We start from the raw sequence: 20,663 nt of genomic DNA on the forward strand, positions 1-20,663 counted from the left end.
GAGGAACAGAGAAGTGTCTGTAGATGATGAATTGCAATGGGTATCTTCTGGGAGTGCCAGCACCTGCTTATAATTAATTTATAGGAAGGGAACGGGGCTCTGGGCTAATGTCCTCACCCTTGAATTGCAGGAGACCCTTTTCAGAGCCCCATTTCAGGTTCAGTCCAAGGCCTGCAGAAAGCAGTAGAAAGAATTCCCAAGGCAACAGGGCTGGCTCTGCTCTGGCAGTAGGTGGCTGTGTCAGCTCCCTTCAGTGGCATCAGCCTGGTCTGTCTCCTTCAATTAATTTGTTCCCTAAACGACGAGAACAAAAGCCAAAAGTCTCCTGGCCAACCTCCTTGCACACAAAAACCCCACAAACGTGGAGTTTCATTTTTTCAAGCCCCTCTGTTAAATACAGTCCTATTTGTGACTTTGGACACTGCATTATTTCAGAAGGGCCCCTTCTGAAAACACATCGTTAGCAAGCCCTGCACCAAACCCAGGTTCACAGTAGCTCATGATGCAGTTTAACTGCAGTTCGTTGAGGAGATTGCAATCTATTTCCTACTGGCATGGCTTTGAGCGGTTGCTCACAGAGCTCTTCCTCCCCCTGGTTTTTACAGTGCTCTTTTCTTACGGTTATTTTCACAGAGAGGCTGTGTTTGCAGGCCCATGTGCATGACGTGGCTGCCCCTGTACAAAGCAGCTCTGTGTGTCTGTGGGGGTGCCCAGTAGCCCCGTGCCCCAGTCCCACGCAGCTCAGAGGGGGCACGGGTGGCTGCAGCCTTCGTGATGACGGCCTCGGGGACCCGTCCTGCTAGCCAAGGGCTGTGGCAGCTCAAATGTGTCACCTTTCCTCCTCCTCCTCACTGTGCTGGGTACTGCGGGCTATTGAGCAGTGCTGTATGGCCGTGACAACCCTACACAGTCTCCAGGCAGACCTGGAGTCTCTGCCTGGCTCTGATATGACAGTGTGCCATTTCTTGCATCGAGGTGTGGCACTGATCCCTGCAGCTCCCCAGGTGACCCCAGCACAGCAGTTGCAGCCCCATGAGACCCTCAGGCAGAGGGAGGAACCAGGACCGTGCGGGAAGGAAATGGGCTGGGTGGAAATGTGCTGATGGGAGGCAGCACCATCCTTCATCAGCCCATTAGCTCAACCTTTTCCCTGAGCGGTGTTGGGATTGGTGCCATGCCACACCTATGCCAGGAGGAAAAGAGCCACCTCCACACAACCTCAGCTTTGTCAGAAGGGCTCTATGACCCTAGGAGGCATGCGGGGGTGACCGTGCCATCACCTCTCACCAGCTCTAGGGCTGCACCAACTTTCCTTAAAAGCAACTCATCAGAACGTCGCTTCTGCTCTGAACAGCCTAGTTCCTGTGCACCAGAATTAATGCTATGAGGACAGGCGTGGAGGGAATGTCAGGCTCCAATGTCAGCACTGCCTTTGGTTGGCTGCCAAGCTGTGAGCAGCCAGGCCTGTCCCATCCTTCAGGAGCAGCAACCTGCCTGAGTCAGCAGCAGGCGTGCAGTGCTGGGATGTGCACCAGCACCTCACCCTAAGGATAAACTCCTGCAGAAAGGTTGCAAGGAGGTCCTCGCTACAAGAAAGACATCAAAGCCCTGGAGCACGTCCAGAGAAGGGCAAGGCTGTGAAGGGTCTGGAGCACAAATCTAACAACTAGTGGCTAAGGGAACTGGGATTTAGTCTGGAAGAAGCTCAGGAGAGACAGTGTAGCTCTCTGTAACTCCCTGAAAGCAGTGCCAGGCCTGTTCTTAATTGTGGTTACATCTCATTAATGAGGGGCATCATCAACCACAGCGCGAATGAGGCTTGTGCTTTAAAACATACCACCGATTCCATCAGCCGGCACTGTGGTTTACCCAAGGCATGAGGGTGTAAGCTCAACCCAGTCCAAGAACTTTGAGCACAGTATAAGAACAGAACGAGAGGGAGGTGCTGGGGAGCGGAGGGTAAGCCTCATAGCTCCCCAGGTCAGGCGCCCCCCCCCCCGGCGCCATTTTGTGCCTCCACCCCTCCCTCTTTACTTAGCGCGCCCGCTGGCAGCGCCTACATTTCCCATGATGTCCCGCGCCTTTCACGCGAGAAGGAGATGTGCGTCCTGAGCCCGCCAGGGGGCGCCGTGCGACAGAGAGGGGGCGGGGCGAGCTTGGGCCGTTGCCGTGGTAACGCGGTACTCACTTCCGGGCTGCTCCGATTGGATGCGGGGCGCTGGGAATGCGGTGGCGTCAGGGCGGGCGCGGTGACGTGAGGCTGCGGGGGGCAGCGGCGGCGGCGGAGCTGCGGGACGGGAGCGGGGCCGTCACGGGAGGTGAGGACAGGGCGGGGGTCGCGAGGGGACACGGGGCGGGAGTAGCACGGAGGGGCGTAGGGATTTGGTGTGGGGTGCTGTGAGCACGTGGGGGTGGGGGGCTGTAGGGTGGCGGGGGGAGCGGGGCTGTCGTGGGGGGGGAGGGTGCGCGGGGGGGGATCCTGAGAGCTACGTGAGGGGCTGGGACGGCTTGCTGAGGGCTTCCTGAGGGCTTCCTGAGGGATGGGGGGCTCTTTGGAGGTGGGGACAGTGGGTTAACGAGGGTGCAGGTGCTCTTTGCAACGGGGAGATGGCCAGGCTGGGGGTCAGGGACAGGCGTGTCCCCAAAGGTGTGTGGCTTCAGGGGACCCCTGAGGTGCTCTGCTGGGATGTGGGCAGGAAGGAGAAGCAAAAGGATGGGAATCGAGGAACGTTTGGATTTTGAGTTGAGGGACATGGTTTATTGTTGGTGATAGGTGGATGGTTGGACTGGATGATCTTGAAGGTCTTTTCCAACCTTGGTGATTCTGTGGATGGCCTTCCCCAGGGGCTCTCCCAGGCAGCTTTGTTGGCCTCTGTGATAGGGAAGCAGGGGTCCCATCCTTGCTGCTGCTCCCTGTGATTTTCTGCAGCGATGGCATAAAGGACTGACACCTTTATCCACACTGGCTGTAGACCAGGCAGTCCCTGCTGGGCTGCACCCTCCCCCAGGGGGGCTCTGCCCTGTGGTGGCACCAGCTCTGCTGACTGGGTGGACTGGAGCTTTTAACGAGCTTGAGAAGCACTTGTAAAAAGTCCCAGGTGAAAGGTAAAGCATTGTGCAGAAGTAGGAGGCAGGGCCTCTGAAAGAGATGTGATTTTCTTTCACCTCCCACTTCCCTCTTTTGTTTTTTATTTCCAACCTGTTGTGTTTTTTCCCTCTTTGTTGGCCACCTCCAAGGGCTGTCATCACAAGCAACAAGGACCCTGCTTTTGCATCCAACTGTTTTGACCTCTCCTTTTTTTTGTGGTCAAAATGCCTCCTGGCCTTATTATACTTTCAAAGGTTTCTGTGTGCTGACTCCACCTCAGATAATGCTTACCTGCCTGATTTGTTTATGGGACTCCAGCTTATTTACACAAGGCAATGAATTAGGCCTCACAAAATATTTACGAGGTAGGAGTGTTGTGCTGTAGTGCCCCTGGATGGGAAATCAGGACACAGAGAGGCTCAGTGGCTGAAGGTGCAGCTTGGAGCAGAGAGCAGACCAACCCTGTGCAGTGATGCTCGCAGCATCTGCCGGCCATCAGCTGCATTGTGTCTTGGAACTTCAAACCCAGTGTGGTTTCCTCCTTCCAGGCAGCCTTGGCCCTCTTACCTCCAGCAGCTGGGCCAGGAGGCCTCGTGCTCACTCACATGCTAGGACAGCCCTGTGTGAGGGGCTGAAGATTTACAGTGCAGGAGGACTGAAGGTGCAAGTTGGTCACCCTCGTACATCAACCCATATACTTCTAGTTTTTGGTCTCAGAAGTCTCACTGTGTAAACTCCTTGGTGCGTTCAGGAGAATCCTTTTCCCTGGCTGACAGAAACATGTCGGGTGTGAGTTTTCCTTGTGACTTATCATCCAAAACTGCAGGAGGAAGCTTTCAGGATTGATGTGCTGGCAGCTCCCTCTGCACCCTGCTGAGCTGGTGCAAGCAGTGCATTGTGCACGCTGTGCTGGGCATGCCCTGGCACTTGCTTGCGAGCTGCACAAGGTGAGCTGGTGATTTAGTCTTAATGCTCAGATCTCTGGCAGCAGCAGTGAGCGCTCTGCCCTGTGCTGGGGGCAAGCCCAGGGTGTGATTTGTGCACTCTGTACATGATTCATGTGTTGGTTAACACTGTCAACTTTGTTACCGAGTCAGGGATGGGTTTTACTGCTGGTGGAAATGAAGTAAGCCAGCTCCTGATGTGCCAGTGGGGATGTAATAACTTTATTACCTTTCCTCATCAGGAAGTTAATGAAGAACATTGTCTTGATGTTTGGTGGGAAAAACCACCTTCTGTTTTTGGGGTGGGATTTGAAGCCTGCTGCAGCCACAGCATTCTGCTATGACCGTGGAGCTGCGGTGGGTGCTTGACAGCCCTGCTGGAGCAGAGGGCTGGCTGCAGGACCTGTGCCCTCCCCTTGGTGACATCTGCATGTGTGCAACACCACTGTGCCACAGCCTCTCCCTGCAGAGCTGAGGCGATCGCTTGCTTTGAAGGGGCTGATCTTTGTATTATCTGTACTTTTATATTACTGCTAGGAAGAGAGATTGTGTTGGGACTGACGCTCTGCTCCAAGGGACGGGGATTGTTCTCCAGGCTTGTGCCCTCCCCTGGATGTGCCTGGTGCTGATCAGCCTGCTCCATGCCCACTCTGTAAGCCTCTCTGAGAGCACAACAAATTGTTGCTTTGGCTTTTGGGACAGATTTGCTTCTTCCTTTCATGGCGTCATCATGGGTATCTGTAACTCCTGGCACCTGTTGGAGCTGGGAGGTAGGTGCAGGAGAGGCTGCAGTTTGCAGGTGTGGGATCAGTGCTGGGCTGCCTCAGGAGCCTGCTGCTGCTGGAAGGGGCAGTGCTGCAGAACTGGGCTTTTCCATCAGGGTGGGAGGAGCAGCTAAGCCTGTGCAATGTCAGGGAGGGTACGTGGGTTCAAGTAGCATCATGTTCACAGCATCTTTGTTTAGTGTTAGTCCAGTTAGTCTGCATAACTGTCTAAAAATAGAGCATATTTTCTGTAAGTCCTCTCGTTCAAAGTCTTCAAGACTTTTTTTTTTTCTTTTCCCCCAGCAGTGGTCTCTTACTGCTCTCCTGTGCCTGCAGTTATTTGCAACACTATCAGGAAAACCAAGAGGGGTGAACTCTGGTAAATCCTTAAGTTTCAAGAACCGGAGAGGTTCATTAAAGTTGCAGTAACTCTCATGCAGCCTCCCAAGGAGGTCAAGAAAGCAAACCACCTCATGGCCGTAGCAGATTTTTTCAATGAGCTCTATGTTTTAACATCAACTTTGCACACAGTCACAAAAATTGGGGATAATGGAGCTGCAAATGTGGCCAGCACAAGGGGAAGGCAACACAGTGGCTGAGAGGAACTCACCCCAGCAAGTGGCTGCAGCGCGCAGCAGAGGGAGTGTGTGTTTAAATTTCAGAGACGTCGCTGGATCTGTCCCAGTTCTCCCAGCGGCATAAATATCTGGCCTTCAGCACAGCTGTGGAAATCCGTGTTGTGTTCTCTTGCAGATCACTCTGGTCCCCAGCTCTCCATGCTGACATGGTAACGGAACGGCGGCTCTCAGCGGCGGGCAGGCAGGGACAGCTGCAGAGAGGTAACTTTTCCCTTCTGCCTTCAGGTCTGAAAAGCACGCTGCTTATTTTTATTAAAACTTGGGGTAGGGAAGAGCCGAGGAAGAGCTTTCGCCAAGTCTCACTTTTCCCTGTGAGCAGAGACGTTCTGAAGTCGCTTCTTAATTCTAAATCCTGTGCCTTACTTTTTGCTCAGTTTCTGAATGTGGTCTTTCTGGATTCTGCTGAGGCGTGTGCTTTAAGCATTGTGGTCTAACCCTGTTCCTCTGAGCCAACAGCTGCTTTCGAAGTATAACAGTGTTTGGTTACTTCATGGTTTTTACAATTGAAATTGCCTCTTCTAAATTGGAGAGGACTGCACTTAGGTAAATGATCACCTACCTATCGCTCACGCAATCTGGCACCAATGTTGGCAACATCTGCTACTGCATGACTGCTTACTTGGGCAAAACTGAACGGGTTATTACTGTTTCAGCCCTGCAATAGAGGACGTGGCTCAGACTCCAGTGCTGCCTGTGGTGATGCTCAAGTTCCTCAGGATGGTCGCCTGCATGTCTGTGCTGAGGGGGTGGGTTTATTTCTGCCACAGCACACATCTGATGTATTCAGCTGGATGGAGATGGGGCTAAGTTATAAAATGTCTCTTAAAGTTTATGCAACTGTTCTGCTCTCTCAGTGCTGGCATTTGGAACGTGGACTTCCAAGGAACTTTGCAGTGTATGGAGAGGATTTTGTAATGAGCCACATGAGGCTGTGTTGATCAGGGAAGCATTGTTGTGCGGAATTGCTTGCTGATGTTAACGGTCTCCTCTCAAGAGTGTTGTCTGTTGACAAATCTGTATTTTTGTACAGTACATCTTGTTGTGTTTGGGGGAATGTTTCTGCTGTGGCTTTTCAATTATGAACTGCAAGTCTACTGTGTTCTTAGAGACTAAGAGATTGGCACAGTAAGGGGCTCACAGCTTCCTTCAGGCAGCAGGAGCTGACAGGCAAGTGATTTTTAATCAGGTGCGACGCTGTTCGAGTGCTTATGGCTAAGAGATTATTTGCTGCTGGAACACAGTCAGGCTTGCCCTCACTATGGAATTTCAGGGGTGTGGGCTTGTTTTGTTGTTTGTATTGGCTGCCATGGGTCTGCTTTTGCATAAGGTGCTGCAGAGAAGAGAAGTCTCTATTTTTTTTTAGAATTATCACTGTTCAGAGATGCTACTTGTCACTGTTGCAGAAATTTTTGAGACTGGCAAAGTCAAGACAGGCACAAATGATGTCCATAGTGAGTACAAATGGGATTCTTCAGTAGAAGAGCTATTTTCTTTCTTTAATCTTATACTCTAGAACACATTTGCATTGGCAGAATGCCTAGGAAGTTACTTTGCAATTGATGCCAGTATGAACCCTGTAGACCCAGGAATGAGAATGGTTTTCAATGGACTGCTGCCTGACTGCAAGAACGGAGCAGAACTGATTTGAGATGGGTCTTAGTTTCCAGTAATGCTCTAAAATTACTGTTGTGATCACAGTGTCTGACACGTGTCTGTGTCCTTCAAGGGCTTTTGAACATGAACATCACAAGGGGTCAGGTATGTGCTGGGCTGCTTCCTTGGGAAACCCCCCCCCAACAGATCCTGCTCAAAAGGCAAATCTGAGGCTGCAGTTTGCAGGGAATCCTGACCTGACAGAGGTGTCAAGATGAAAGCATACAGGTCAGAAACATGTTGCTCCTGTTGCTGGGTTCTCACCAGGGCATCTTTCTGGCTTGTGGATAGCAACAGCCAGATGGTGCTTGTGTTAACCAGAAACAGTGCTCTCGTGCTGTGTTTTTCTGATTTGCCCGTCTGTGAATTGCAACTCTGCATAGGAAAAAATAGAACATGCAAGTTCAACCCAATGACGTATGGAATGCAGATAAGGAATGGATATGATGGTTTATAAGGGCAGGTGAGCTTTCTTATCTAAGTTGATAGGGAAGTTTTGGGGTTTTTCTGGTGATCTGTTAAAGCGAACTTTGCTCTGAATCATATTGCTGGTAGTAAATGTCTGTCTAGGAAAAGTGTTGTCAGGCTAAAGAGGGAACAGGGGAGATGTGTCACCTCAGTGGTGCTCAAGTCTCGATCTGGTCTGATGTTTTTGTTCTTAATGCAAGTCTCAATTTCATCTTAATGCGAATCTGAAATATGCCTTAAAGTACCTAAAATTGTTCTTAACACTATGCTGATTTTTATGGATTTTACCAGAGCTGTGGGACCATGGAAGCTGTCAACCCTGTGAGGGCTGATGCAAAAAGTCTGTGGGTTCTCATATCTGTGAGGAGGGGTTATTTGTGTGACTTAGGAACATCAGAAGAGAGCTGATGGTGTGCATGCATAAGTGTGGGGTTGGGGCTGGGGAGGTCCTGGGAGCTCTCTGTATTGGGCTCACAGTTGTGCCCAAGAGGTGAGGGTATTAGGAAAGGTGCTGAGGCTTTGCTACAGTGTTTTGTTCTCTAGGAGCCGAGGCAGAAGTCCAAGCAGTCAGGAGCATGCTGAGATCCTCTCCTTGGCAGGGGTCACTGATCCTATCGGCTGAAAACAGGGAAACTTCTGCTCCTCCCTCAGCTCTTGCTACACAGAGCGTAGCCAAAAATAGTAAGGAAACATCTCTCTTCCAGATCTCTGAGAGGGTGTTGAACTACTTTGTGCAACAAAGTTATTTTAATGCTCTCTGGATGCCGTCAAACTCAGATTTGCTCTCTCTCTCTCCCTTTCTGTGGTTGAAGGGGAGATGAAGCGAGCGTGGCAATTTGTTCCAACCACTTCGGTGCGGACGTTCCCAGGCTGTGCTGAATCATCTGAACCCGTGCCTGGGCATAATTGCTCACTGTCAGCTGTGTCCTGGGATCAGGGCTGCATGCCGAGTGCTCAGGATATTTTGCTACGGTCTACAAAATATGTAGTGCATTGCTGGGAGTCCAAGTGTAAGCATAGCAAGCTTACAGACTGGTAGCTTTAGCACAGGGGATCTCAATCACTGCAGAAAGGTTTGATGATATTTTTGTGGCTGGTTTCCTGGATTTGGGAATACCTGCTGCCTGGTTTTAGGTCTTGCTGGGTACTTGGCTCCTGCCAAATTTGGCTCCAGTGACTCAGAGCAGTGGCCTGCTGCTGTGTTTCTCTGTTTTCCCGTTGCTTTTCCAGGGGTCTGATCGCCCTGTGAGGACGCTCACTGGTGTCCCAGTGACACAGAGGCTTTGAGGGAAACCGTGCCGTGTTCTGATAGCAGTGCTGTTGTAGGGCAGCCACACTCACTGCCACCCAGTGCTCCCACAGATACGTGCTCCTTGACTCTGGAGTTTGCAGTGGCAACTTGCTGCACTTACTGCTTTCCTGGATTTCCCTTTAAGTGCAGTTCTGAGCTTGTGCCTGTTGTTTGCCTTGGGAACCTCACTGCTGTTCCTGCGAGCTCCTCCCGTCAGCTCTGTTCTATAATTACTGGTGTTCTTGAAACCAGATCCTCCCACGTGGCCTGCTGTGGATCAGTGGACGAGGGGTCTGTAAGCAAAGCCAGCACCTTGGAGCAAATGCAGCAGAACTTGGAGGTTCAGAGAGTGATGACTTTATTTCCCTTTGGGATGGTAAAGGGGAGTGTTCCCAGGCAGCTTCTTGGGCACTTCCAGAGAGGAAGCAGGGATGTAAAAGCAAGCCTGATGCTGGGCACTGGCTCTACACTGGCAGCAGGATGGGCATGTGGGGTCAGGATACCACACATCCTGACAGCCTCACAAGCTGCCTTGCGTCCCTCCCAATACTAGAAGCGGTTTGAGCTCAATGCAGTGTGCCCAAAGCATTGTCCTCCTGCAGCACATGGCCTCCAGAGAACAGCAGCATCTTCTTCCCTGGCAGCCTGTTCATGCAGCGTGGAGCAAGCTTGTTTTGCAGTGCTTGTATAGGCATGCTGCAGCCATCCCACAGCCAACGTGCCCACAGGCAGCCGGGCAAAGCACTGCCCAGCATCACAGGACAGGTCATGTCACCTCTGCTGTGCCCTGGTGTGAGCGGGGATGGTCCTCTCTCATTACCAAACTTAATGATCTTCTCAAATGATGACGCATCTGTGCAGTTTCCAGTACTGAGAAGGTGTCACCTTTCTGATAGCTGCTTGTTTCCTGGATGTGCTCCTCGTCCCATCATTCAGCTGCACACATCCCCTGCCCACTCTGGGCTGTCCTGAGTTGACAGCAAAACACAAATATCAGTTGGCAGTTTCCAGCGTGAGACTTGGCAGTTTACTTGTTGAAAGCAATCCTGGAAACATTTCATGTGGGAATGAGCAGCGTGGTGTACTGACCTGGGGCAGGCGAGGCTTGCGAGCGTGACTGGGAACAGGTGTCCAAATCCATAATATGGGAACAAACAATGACACTTGGCATTGAGGTCCAAAACATGACGTCTCTGTGAGCTAATGCAGCAAAGAAAGGACGAGGAAGGAAGCACTACAGAACTCAATTATTATTATTTTTGATGATGAAGGAAATGGAGGTATGGGGGTTGACAGGATTTGCTGTGAGTCACAAAGCAGAACTTTGGATAAAAGCTGGTGAGTGTTCAGCTCTTTAGTGCCCATCCTACTTCCACCCCTTTTGCAAAAGGGAGCTGTGGAGCTCCAAGGCTGAAGAGGGCAGAGAGCCTCTTTCTGGAAAGCAGGTGAGCTGTGTAGGGATGATTTCTGTAGAAGCACGAACACTCATCCAGTTATGTGCCATCTACAGGTTTTGCAGCACATCAGATATGTCTTGGAGCCCCTGGAGTCAGAGGTATCTTTGCAGCTTCTGGAAGGTGAATTGAAAAGGAAGAGCAGCCCCTCCTGCAGGTCCTGCTTTCTCACTAGTGCTGGGTTTTTTTGGAGGGCAGGAAGTTCCTTTTGGAGTGCATTGACCTGGTTCTGGGGACAGCTGTGATGCAAAAAGAGAAGAATCCAGTGAGTTTCACAACTCTTTGACTTATTTCTCTTCCTCAGTATCCAGGAAGTGGATGAGTTGTAGCATGTGGCTGATGTGTGATTCATTGGCAAGCCTGGCAGCTTGAGGGAAGCAGGGGAATCTCCTGTACTCCTTTGTCATATGTTGTTGAGTAATTAGCAGCAATACAGTAATAGCAGCTCAGGCAGCACCTGATGCTTAGCTGGCTGGGTTATACTTGGTGAAAAGCAGACAGCAGCAGTGGAGGAAAGGACAAGGAGTGGACATCCATGGTGTTGGGGCAGATGCTTTCTCTGCCTCGCCAGCTCCAGTTGTTTATTCCTGCACGGAGCCTGCCTTGCAGCCAAGGCTTCTGAGTGAGGGAGGAAACACTTAAGTAATAAGTGCTTCTGGGATCTCATTAGCTAATGAGGAGGCGTGCTGATCTTTCAGGAACAAAAAACAAACATGTTTTCAATGGTTGCGTCTCCTGGTTTTCTGCACTTGGTTACCTTTCCTGTGTTGCAGCATCTGCTTAGCTATTATTTGGCTTTTATTAGCAATAGGTGACGTGAAGGAGGAGGAACAAAAACTGGTACTTGATCATCAGATTTCGGAAATGGTGACACAATCCAAGGGATGTCTACAAATAATGGCCAATAAGAGTCAACCAGTTTTTTTTAATGGAAATCGGTTCGGTTTTTTGGTGTGTATTCACTGTGCACTCCATCTGAGAAAACGCTCCCATACAGTGCTGAATGCACAATCAACAGGATGTGCATTTGAATGAATTTGTTTTAATTTTTTTCTCCAAATGAGCACAGAGATGTGCTTCCATGGTGAATTGGTTTCCTTTCGTGGTGCCCTGCGACCTCCTTTACGGTAAGTCAAACAACTGTTGGAGCAGGTCAACATTGTGAGCTGTCCCTTGAGAAGCCTGGGCCATTTCTGGCACTTTCTTTTGCCTGGAAGCTTCCATCTTCCAAGGAGGAGACACACGTGGTGACAATGCAGCATGCAGTGGGGACTGGACATGGAGCTGCCTCCAACCCTGTCTGAATAAGAAACAATTGTGAGGGGCATAGAGGTGGGAGAGTTCTCTCCATCACAGTGAGCACAGTGAGGTTGCTTTTTGTTGGAGCTCACCCTCAGCAAAACTACACCTGCTTTAAAGATGAAGTCCTTCTAATTATAAGCACTTTGTTTTAATTTGGTGGCTGCCAGCCCCTCAGTGTCTGTGCTGGAATGCATGTCTCTGTGCTCTGTGTGCAGTGATGAGGAACTGGGCTGCTCCGTCACATCCCTTGCAGCCCTCCTGCACACCCTGCAGGGCAGTGGGCACTTCTCACACCCTAAAATGCCTGGGCTGCAGGCATCAAGTGGGGAAGGAGCTCCTGGAGATGAGAAGGATCCTTTGGGCATCCTCTGCCCTCCACACAGCCATCCTGGGTGTCACCCCTTGGAGTTGTGCAGGGTCCCCCACTGTCCCTCTGTCCTCTCAGAGGGATGGAGCTCAGCCACCCCACTCTGAACCAGGGGGCCTGCAGGGAGGCAGCACATCCCCTTTGTGCTCATGGCTGCTGCTGTGTGATCCTCTGCAAACACTTTCTGCCCTCAGAGGCACGCCTTTGTTGGGGCTGGCAGGAGGGGATCTCCCCAGTGCCTGGGACTGAATGAAGCGTCCTAGAGGCTGGCGTAGTTCTCTGTCCTCTCTGCACGTGCCAGAAGAATCCAGCACTAAATGGAATCAAAGAAGCTGTTGCACTGATTTTAATCAAGCCAGTGCTGGCTTGTTCTTTTCACTCAATCCTTCAGCTGAAAGCATGAAAGAGCTTGGAGGTCTCTGTGTTTGGCTGCTGCCTCCACTCCCAAAGTCAGAGGGTCTGGGGTCTGCACATCCCCTGCAGCAATGCAGGGCCATGCCCAGCGCCTTGCAGTGTGGGCACAATCCCTGCTGCCTTTCATCTGCTGAAAGCCTGGCTGAAATTAATGCCTCCCCCCTCTCTCTATTTCACTTGTTTGGAAAACTGGGGAAGGGCTCAGGGAAAGGCAGGTGTGCAAACAGCTCCCGCAGCTCCCCTCTGCTCTTGGCTTGCAAGAAGATATTAAAACAATACATTCAGGACTTTCTGGTAAAAGCTTTTCTCTCTCCATGGGTGGGATACATATCCTCATCCTGCCCTCGCTGACATGGGACACCTCTGCTGGAGTCTGCTGTTGCTGTCAGATGTGTCCTGTCCTCTGTTCTCCCACAGAGAGAGGTTTGGATGGCACCAAATGGAGGCTTAGATGGGGTTTGCACAGCCATCTAAGCACAGCCTTGGAGTTGCTTTGGTGGGTCTGGGAGAGCTTGCTGCTGCCCAGGACTGCAAGGTCCTGCATAGACCTCCTTCTACCATCCTACCCTACCGACTGCTATCCAGACAAAAAGCATTTCCCTGATGTGTGTGCATTTATTTATATATAGACTTTAAACAGATTCAGCTTGTTATCCTCCATCTCCAGCAAATAGGTTTTCCTGCCTGCGTGTGTGCCCTACTGCGCTAGTGGAGGCCAAGGACAACACAGCCCTGAATGGTTGCTCAGTGCTGCCCAGGAGGCACAGGCAGGGAACGCAGCACTTCTGCAAGCCCTGTGCCCCTTTGCTGCTCCCGACAGAGCTGTGGGTAACACCACAGTCCCAGTTCCTTGACACAGTGCTGTCTCCACAGCTCTGAACTCCTGGTATGCAGGGAGGAAGCGAGAGCAGACCCAGGTTATGTTCTGGCACCAGCTCTTGGGGTGCCTGGCTGCTGGCTTTGCAGCATGCTGACATTCAGCTTCCCCTCTGCAGATTTTGTCCTCCCCCTTGGCGCTGGCTGCTGCTCGCCCATCTGACCTTGCTCAGTGCTGACAGCTTCCCGAGGAGCTGGCTGCAGCACAAGTGCCAGTGACTGGGAACAGAGGAGGGGGGGATGCTGCAGGAGGGCGAAGTAGCCCAGGGAGCCCTGTGCCACCAGCACCTCTTTGCTCACGGGTTGCCCTTGTGCAAGTCCCCTGCAAGCAAGGTGCACGCTTTAGTGCATGAAGATGCTAACAGTTTAACTGGAGTCTGATAACTGGGGCTGTCCTGGGGAAAGCTGGATGTCAGTGGCTTGTTTGATGGAAATAGAGCATCTGGATTCTCTACCTTAAAATAACTCCTTTACGGAAATAGCTGCACTCTGTGTAGAACAGGCTTCAGGCATTAATTGCTGGAGCAGGACTCAGTGCAGGGGTTGAGATCTGGAGACTGGGATGTGGACACTGAGCAGGGCTGGGAACAGCACCAGCCCAGCAGGAATGGGATGGATGACTACAAACAGGGAGAGGAGACACGGGGAGAAGGGGCCCACACTGATCCTCCACAGGAAACCCTGGATTAGGACATGGGCTGGGTTGTGCAGCCAGACCCATGGCTGAGCACAGCCCCGCAGCTGTACGAGCAGCAGCAGCAGCAAGCTCAGCTGAATGGCTCTTGGCAGAGGAGCTGGGGCTGGTTACAACAGGAGTGAAAATAAACACCACTGCTGTAACGGGAAGGAGTGGGAGAGAAGGAGCTGGCAGGAAGCTGTCACTCTCCCAGTGTGGGGCTGGGACTTGCAGACCCAGAGCCCTGCTTGTGCCCCCTGCAGCCGCTGGGCTGAGGACAGTGTGGAGCTGAGCTCTGTGCTGGCAGCTGCAGCGTGTGCTATCTGAACCCTTCCGGTAGTCCTGGCTGTGCCAAACCCCGTCCTTGGCTGCCACTGTGACAGCATGGGGTGCTGATGGCTGCAGGGGACGTTGCCCAGGGCGGTGCCTCTGCTGTGGGATCTGCAGGGTGGGGAGCACCGGCCTCTGGTCCCTGGGCTGTGGGCTGTGGGCTGGTTGCTGTCCCGGGATCAGTCTGCTGGGCTTTACACACGATTCCAGCAAAGCAGCCTTTAAGGAGACCCAGGGTCTGCTTGTCACCATGGAAAGGACACGAAGCAAAGCAGGATGGCGGGGCTGCACCCATGGCACTGACACGCCTCTCCCTCTGCCTGCAGGCTAGTGCAACTGGCAGGGTCCATCTCGGATAGATGCGGATGATGCCAGAGCTATGACAGGGATTGCAGTCCTGGCACTGAGGGGTGATCAGTTATGGAACAACTACAGGAGGAAGTACCTGAGGTCAGGGAAGAGGAGGAGGAAGAGGAAGAGGCAGTGACAGTGCCTAGCGGAGCCTCGGACCCAAGTGTAGGACCAGACAGCTCACTGCCCTCGAGCAGCTACACCGGTGAGTGGAGCCACATCCCCCACAGTCAGAGGAGGGCCTGCACGTGAACGGAGCTGGGCTTCTGGTGGTCTCACGCAGTAATTCATTGAGCGCCAAAGCATGGAGGATCTATTTCTTCCTCTGCAGTCACCACACAGCCAGTGGCAGTGGGTTGGGAGATGGAAATAGAGCCAGGAGGGGGGGATGAGCCCCAGAGTGTGCATATTGAAGAGGGGAGGTCTCGCAGGGTGCTGAGAACCATAATTTGTCTGCTTCTTGAAATCCTCAGTGCAAACTGATCGTATGAGTTATGCTAGCTACACTGCAAAAATTGTGGAGAGGTTTCACTGCCGAAAGTTAAGCTCTAGAGTCCTTCTGAACTCAGCACTGATGTGGAGCCTTTTAGCTTCTGACAGCGCTGTGGCTCCATACATGGCATCATCCTGTGGTCAGTGCCTAATCTCAGAGGCTAACCACCCAAACACAGCTCTGGAGGTGGTGCTGGAAATGCCTCATCAGCCCCATTCTGGTGGGGTTGGGTGCAACGCTGTGCTTGTGGCTGCTGCTCAGAAGGACAGATTCTGTTGTGTGTTTGCAGACCTTTCACAGAGCTCCTCTCCCTCCCTGTCAGACCAACTGCAGATGGGCTGTGAGGAGACGGCCTCGGGGGCGCTGAACGTGGAGTGCAGAGTCTGTGGAGACAAAGCCTCGGGCTTCCACTATGGTGTGCACGCCTGCGAGGGCTGCAAGGTGCGTCCTCCCCAGGGAGCGTGGGGTTCAGTCTGGGTCAGACAAACATGTCCCACTTCTTAGCTTGTTACGCTTTATTTTGTAAAGCAAATCCTTCTACCCCAATGGGGACCTTGGCTTTGCTTTTAAAGATGCTGTCTGTGCTGCAGATCAGCCATGAGCTGCGTGTTTATCCCACTGGGATCGCCGGCCACAGCTTGGCCGCACCTCTAAAATTCCTTCCCCCGCACCAGATGCCAGCGGAGCTGCATTAGCAGTGAGGCCCTGCCAGACTTCCCTGCAGGCTGGAGCCCACAGCCTGTTCCTCCATCCCTCCCTGCTGGCTGCATGCAGTATCACACACCCGGTCCCACTCTACCCCTTTTCCCACCACACCACCTCTCCTTGTGGCTCTGTGCTGAAAAAACCCAGTGGAGGATGAACCTTGAAGCTGCTGTGGATAACAAACTGGCCTGATCCTAAAGTGTGGGTGCTAACACTGCTGTTCCCTTGTTTCCCTGCTCCTCATCCCACTCTGTGCAGGGTTTCTTCCGCCGGACGATCCGCATGAAGCTGGAATATGAAAAGTGTGAGAGAAGCTGCAAGATTCAGAAGAAGAACCGGAATAAGTGCCAGTACTGCCGCTTCCAGAAATGCCTCTCGTTGGGCATGTCACATAATGGTGAGTGTCACTGTTTTCCTGGGCATGCTGGTGAGGTGCCCTGGGCCATCTGTCCCATGAGCAATTCTTCATCCCAAGGATTCACAGGCAGATAGTGACAGGACAAGGGGAAACAATTTTAAACTAAAAGAGGGGAGATTTAGGTTAGATGTTAGGAGGAAATCTTTTACCCAGAGGGCAGCAAGGCTCTGGCACTGCTTCTCAATGCTTGGGGTGCCCCTACCCTAGAGATGCCTGAGGCGAGGAAGGGGCCATGGACAGCCTGAGCTGGTGGGGGTACCCAGCCCACAGCAGGGGTAGGACTAGGAGGCTGTAAGCTCTCTTCCAACCCAACCATTCCATGATTCTGTGATTCACATGGAGAGGCCATATGTAGCTTGCATTACGCTGTGACTTTTTTTGCCAAGGAATCATCTTCTTTCAAGCCCAGAAGGGCGTTGGGCCTCGTCTTCCATTTCTTTCCTACCAGAATGGGCTTTTTCATCCTGCCATGCAGGCTGGCTGCTGGCACATGGCTCTCCCTTTTGTGTTGGCCCGGTGGGAACTGGGCACACAGCTTGCTGGGATTTTTGAACTTCAGGTGGAACCATCTTGCTTCTGGCCCAGCCAAGGTGTTTATGTGGGAAGCAGGGCTTGTGGTAGAGCCCATATGAGTGGAGATGGGAGGCTGTGTTGTCTGATTCTCTGGTTTTGCTCCTCGCAGCGATCCGCTTTGGCCGCATGCCGGAAGCAGAGAAGAGGAAGCTGGTAGCTGGGCTGACGGCAAGTGAGATCAGCTGCCAGAACCCACAGGTGGCCGACCTGAAAGCTTTCTCCAAGCACATCTACCATGCCTACCTGAAAAACTTCAACATGACCAAAAAGAAAGCGAGAGGTATCTTGACCGGGAAGGCCAGCAGCACCCCAGTAAGTTCTCTCCAGTGGCAGGCAGGGCTGGCTGCAGCCCATGTGGGGGGCTGTTCTCTGGGCTCGTCTTCCTCCTGCTGTAACTACTGCACGTGCACCAGTTCCCTGCTACATGGTTTTTACATGTCTTGCCACATGCTGGGAAAATTCCCACCTCTCCTCAGGCTTGTGCACGTGTGTGTGGGTGCTGTTTGCCAGTGCTCCCTTAGCAGCAGCAGGAGAGAGCAGCAAATGGACAGGCAGAGGCGAGTGTCCTGGGCAGAGCATGAGTGCAGCAGGTTCCTGACCACTCTCTTCTTTTTCAAGCAGCCTTTTGTGATCCATGACATGGACACCCTGTGGCAAGCAGAAAAGGGGCTGGTCTGGAAACAGCTGGTGAATGGGATCCCCCCCTACAAGGAGATTGGCGTGCACGTCTTCTACCGCTGCCAGTGCACCACTGTAGAAACTGTGCGGGAGCTCACCGAGTTCGCCAAGAGCATCCCCAGCTTCATAGGCCTCTACTTGAATGACCAAGTGACTCTGCTGAAGTATGGGGTGCACGAGGCCATCTTTGCCATGCTGGCCTCTATCATGAACAAGGATGGGCTGCTGGTGGCCAACGGGAATGGCTTCGTGACCCGCGAGTTCCTGCGTAGCTTGCGCAAGCCCTTCAATGAGATCATGGAGCCCAAGTTTGAGTTTGCTGTGAAGTTCAATGCACTGGAGCTGGATGACAGCGACCTGTCTCTGTTTGTGGCTGCCATTATCCTGTGCGGAGGTGAGCAGATACAGAACCCCCCAGGGATATGGGGACTGGAGGGGCCAGGCTGCAGCTAACCCAGTGCTTCAGCAGGGCCTTTGCTGGCAGAGATCAGGCACGGGTGCCTTATCATAGTATCATAGAATGATTTATGTTGGAAGAGATCTTTAAGTTTCATCTGGTTTAACCCCCATGCCATGGGTTGCAAGTCTTAGAGGGGTGAGAGAAGAACTGAACAGTTCTGACTCCCAAGGTTGGACCAAGTACCATCCCTTTCTCATCAGCTGCTCTAGGACGTGCAGTCTGAGGGCATGCAGTTTCCCCCTTTTCTTGGTTGACCAGATTGGAGTCACTATGGGTGGGTTCCACTCCCCATCTCCATGCCTCCACATAACACCACCTACCATCCTTCCTCCCCACAGACCGTCCCGGCCTGATGAACGTGAAGCAGGTGGAGGAGATCCAAGACAACATCCTCCGAGCGCTGGAGTTCCACCTGCAGTCCAACCACCCGGACGCCCAGTACCTCTTCCCCAAGCTGCTGCAGAAGATGGCTGACCTGCGGCAGCTGGTGACAGAGCACGCCCAGCTGGTGCAGAAGATCAAGAAGACAGAGACAGAGACCTCCCTGCACCCTCTCCTGCAGGAGATCTACAAGGACATGTACTAAGGACCTCTTATTTATGAGAATGAAGCCATGGATTCCAAGCGAGACTCTTTGTACAAAAACAAAGAAAACCTTTCCCCATGTCTTCCATTTCTTCTACTGGAAACTCTTTTCTACATGACTCCAATGTACGGTACATAGGGCAAGGCGCCGGAAGGTTTTGCAGTCACCTCCTGGTAGCTTGAGACTTCCATTGACACACTAATGAATTTACTAAGGCAAATCATAAGCTACTGTTTCCATTTCCTGTGGGGCCTCCAGAGCAGCCGGGTGGTTTGCATGGCATGGACAGGGGATTCCTGCAGCAGCTTGGGGCTAGTGGGGGCTGCTCTGGTTGTTGAGAGCCCCCAGCGTGGTGTGGTTTCCCCGTGGGCAGCAGCAGCACTTGGGGTGTGTCTGTCATATTGCACTCTGAAGATGTAGTCCTGAGCTGTGAAGTTTAGGACAGTGGCACAAAAGGAAGTATTTCTCTTCCCCAAGGAAAAGCTGGCGTATTTGAAGACGTGTATGGCTGTCCTAGCAAAGAGCCTTGGCTGCAGCCCCCCTCTCTGTGCTCCCAGTGCCTCCACTTCAGAGGAACCTGTCCCTTAGCACCTCTGTATCAAAGAGGGGAGGGAAGGGGTTGACTCAAGAATTCACCTTCGGAGCTGAGGCCCGTGATCCTTTTGCTTCCCCAGGCAGTTCTGTGCAGATAGGAGTTCCAGAAAGGTCTGCGCAGGGCAGGTTTGGGATGAGGTGGCTGTGCAAGCTCCCTGCAAGCACCAGAGCAAGCAAAGCCTTCAGCAACACCAGCATGGGGAAAGTCACGGTCAGCCCACAGAGCCCAGGGTGCTGACAGGGTGTTTGTGGGGCTGTGGGGAGGAAGCACATCACGGGCTGGAAGGTTCTGCAGAAGAGATCTGGTGATCCACGGCACCAGCAGAGCAGCCCTGATGGGGGAACAGCAGCACTGGGGAGCGCAGGAGATTGCTGCACCCCAACCTGGTGTTGCTGCCACCAAAGTGTGCGTGGCCTTCGCCCCTCTGCTTAAGGCTGTGCCTCAGTTTCCCCCTCCAGGAAAGGGAGCCAGGCTGCCCTTTGCTCAGAAGGGGAAAATGAAAATCAATCAGTGTACTGGTTGCAAAGAGCTTTGCAGCTGTAAAACACAATATAAACACCAACTATTCTTTAGGGGGAGGGATGCTTCCCCTGTCCTGTTCCAGCCATACCCTGAGCTTGGGGACAGCTTTGGGTTCTGGCCTTCCCCTCCATGCTGCTGGGCTGGCAATCCCACACCTGCTGCTGCCCTCTGCCTCCTCACTGTGCCTCAGTTTCCCCACCCTTACCTCCCAGCCGTACCTTGCAGGGCTGTTAAGGAGTTACCATTTCTAAAGCACTTTGAAGTCCTCTGGGGAAGGCACCAGAGGTGTGTGCTGCTCCCAGCATGGGGGTCTGTCCCCAAAGCCCCCTCTGGCTCCCAAAGCTCGGTGGCACCCCCAGGGCATGTGGACCCCTGCGTTGGTCACCTGGGGAACTTTTTGCTCTTCCCCTCAGTGTAACAACCCTCAAACTGAAATGTATATTTTTGCTAGAAGTACAAACCTCCAGGTGTTTTTAATAATATAAATAGTGTCTGCAAACTGATGACTTTAAATAAATCTGAACTAAATATTTAAGCACCTTTTAGCACCCAGCCCTTCTGTGCAGGATTGAGTGCTCAGGTTGTTTCCAGCACAGAGCATGGGATGCATTTCTATTTCTGCCTGCATTCTGCATTTCCAACGGGACCAAAAGGCAGCGGGAGCGTGTTGTCAGTGATGTGGTCTCAGCTTCATTTAAGTGCTCCCTGCCCCAGATCTAAAGTGAACCAGCATAGTGAACCTGCTCAGGTGCTCCAGGGGAAGTCACACCGTGTCCCTTTGCATTTCCCGTACCTGATTTATGGCAATCGGGGGATAGAGAGCTTCCCCACACCTCCCACCAGCATGAGGAAAAGCAGGGCAAGGGTTAACACAATTAAGGTGAGGGTGTGCCCACCCCACCAAGGTCATAAAAGCCCCAGAGGTACCTCTCACCCTCTGTACTGCTGGAGGAAATGGAGCCGAGCTCACTGGTGGCACCGGGGGCACAACGGGGCTGGGGGGCCTCTGTGAGACCC

At 52.5% G+C, this 20,663-nt stretch overlaps 1 protein-coding gene across 3 annotated transcripts; it reads left to right on the forward strand.

Moving 5' to 3' along the window:
* The first annotated feature begins 2,265 nt into the window (after nt 1-2,265).
* On the forward strand, nt 2,266-20,181 carry PPARD (peroxisome proliferator activated receptor delta). Of its 3 annotated transcripts, none has more exons than XM_042884211.1 (8): nt 2,266-2,318; nt 5,550-5,635; nt 14,592-14,821; nt 15,399-15,550; nt 16,073-16,211; nt 16,915-17,117; nt 17,424-17,877; nt 18,282-20,181. In XM_042884211.1, exons 3-8 carry the CDS (start codon nt 14,686-14,688, stop codon nt 18,527-18,529), a joined length of 1,332 nt encoding a protein of 443 aa, XP_042740145.1. In that variant the 5' UTR covers nt 2,266-2,318; nt 5,550-5,635; nt 14,592-14,685; the 3' UTR covers nt 18,530-20,181. The 3 variants fall into 3 exon arrangements, with proteins under 3 accessions (XP_042740145.1, XP_042740146.1, XP_042740148.1); XM_042884212.1 differs by having other exon boundaries at nt 17,427-17,877; XM_042884214.1 differs by having other exon boundaries at nt 15,432-15,550.
* Nucleotides 20,182-20,663: the final 482 nt, after the last annotated feature.

This window comes from Lagopus leucura, unplaced genomic scaffold (assembly GCF_019238085.1).
Source record: "Lagopus leucura isolate 7727_CA_CO unplaced genomic scaffold, USGS_WTPT01 Super-Scaffold_100043, whole genome shotgun sequence".
NCBI classification, from domain to species: Eukaryota; Metazoa; Chordata; class Aves; order Galliformes; family Phasianidae; genus Lagopus; species Lagopus leucura.

Excerpts from the sequence above, each read along its gene's own strand:
- PPARD (XM_042884211.1), top strand. The coding sequence starts at position 14,686 with ATGGAACAACTACAGGAGGAAGTACCTGAGGTCAGGGAAGAGGAGGAG. Across the intron at positions 16,212-16,914 it reads GTTGGGCATGTCACATAATG|CGATCCGCTTTGGCCGCATG; the intron begins GTGAGTGTCACT and ends TGCTCCTCGCAG. Across the intron at positions 17,878-18,281 it reads TGCCATTATCCTGTGCGGAG|ACCGTCCCGGCCTGATGAAC; the intron begins GTGAGCAGATAC and ends TCCTCCCCACAG.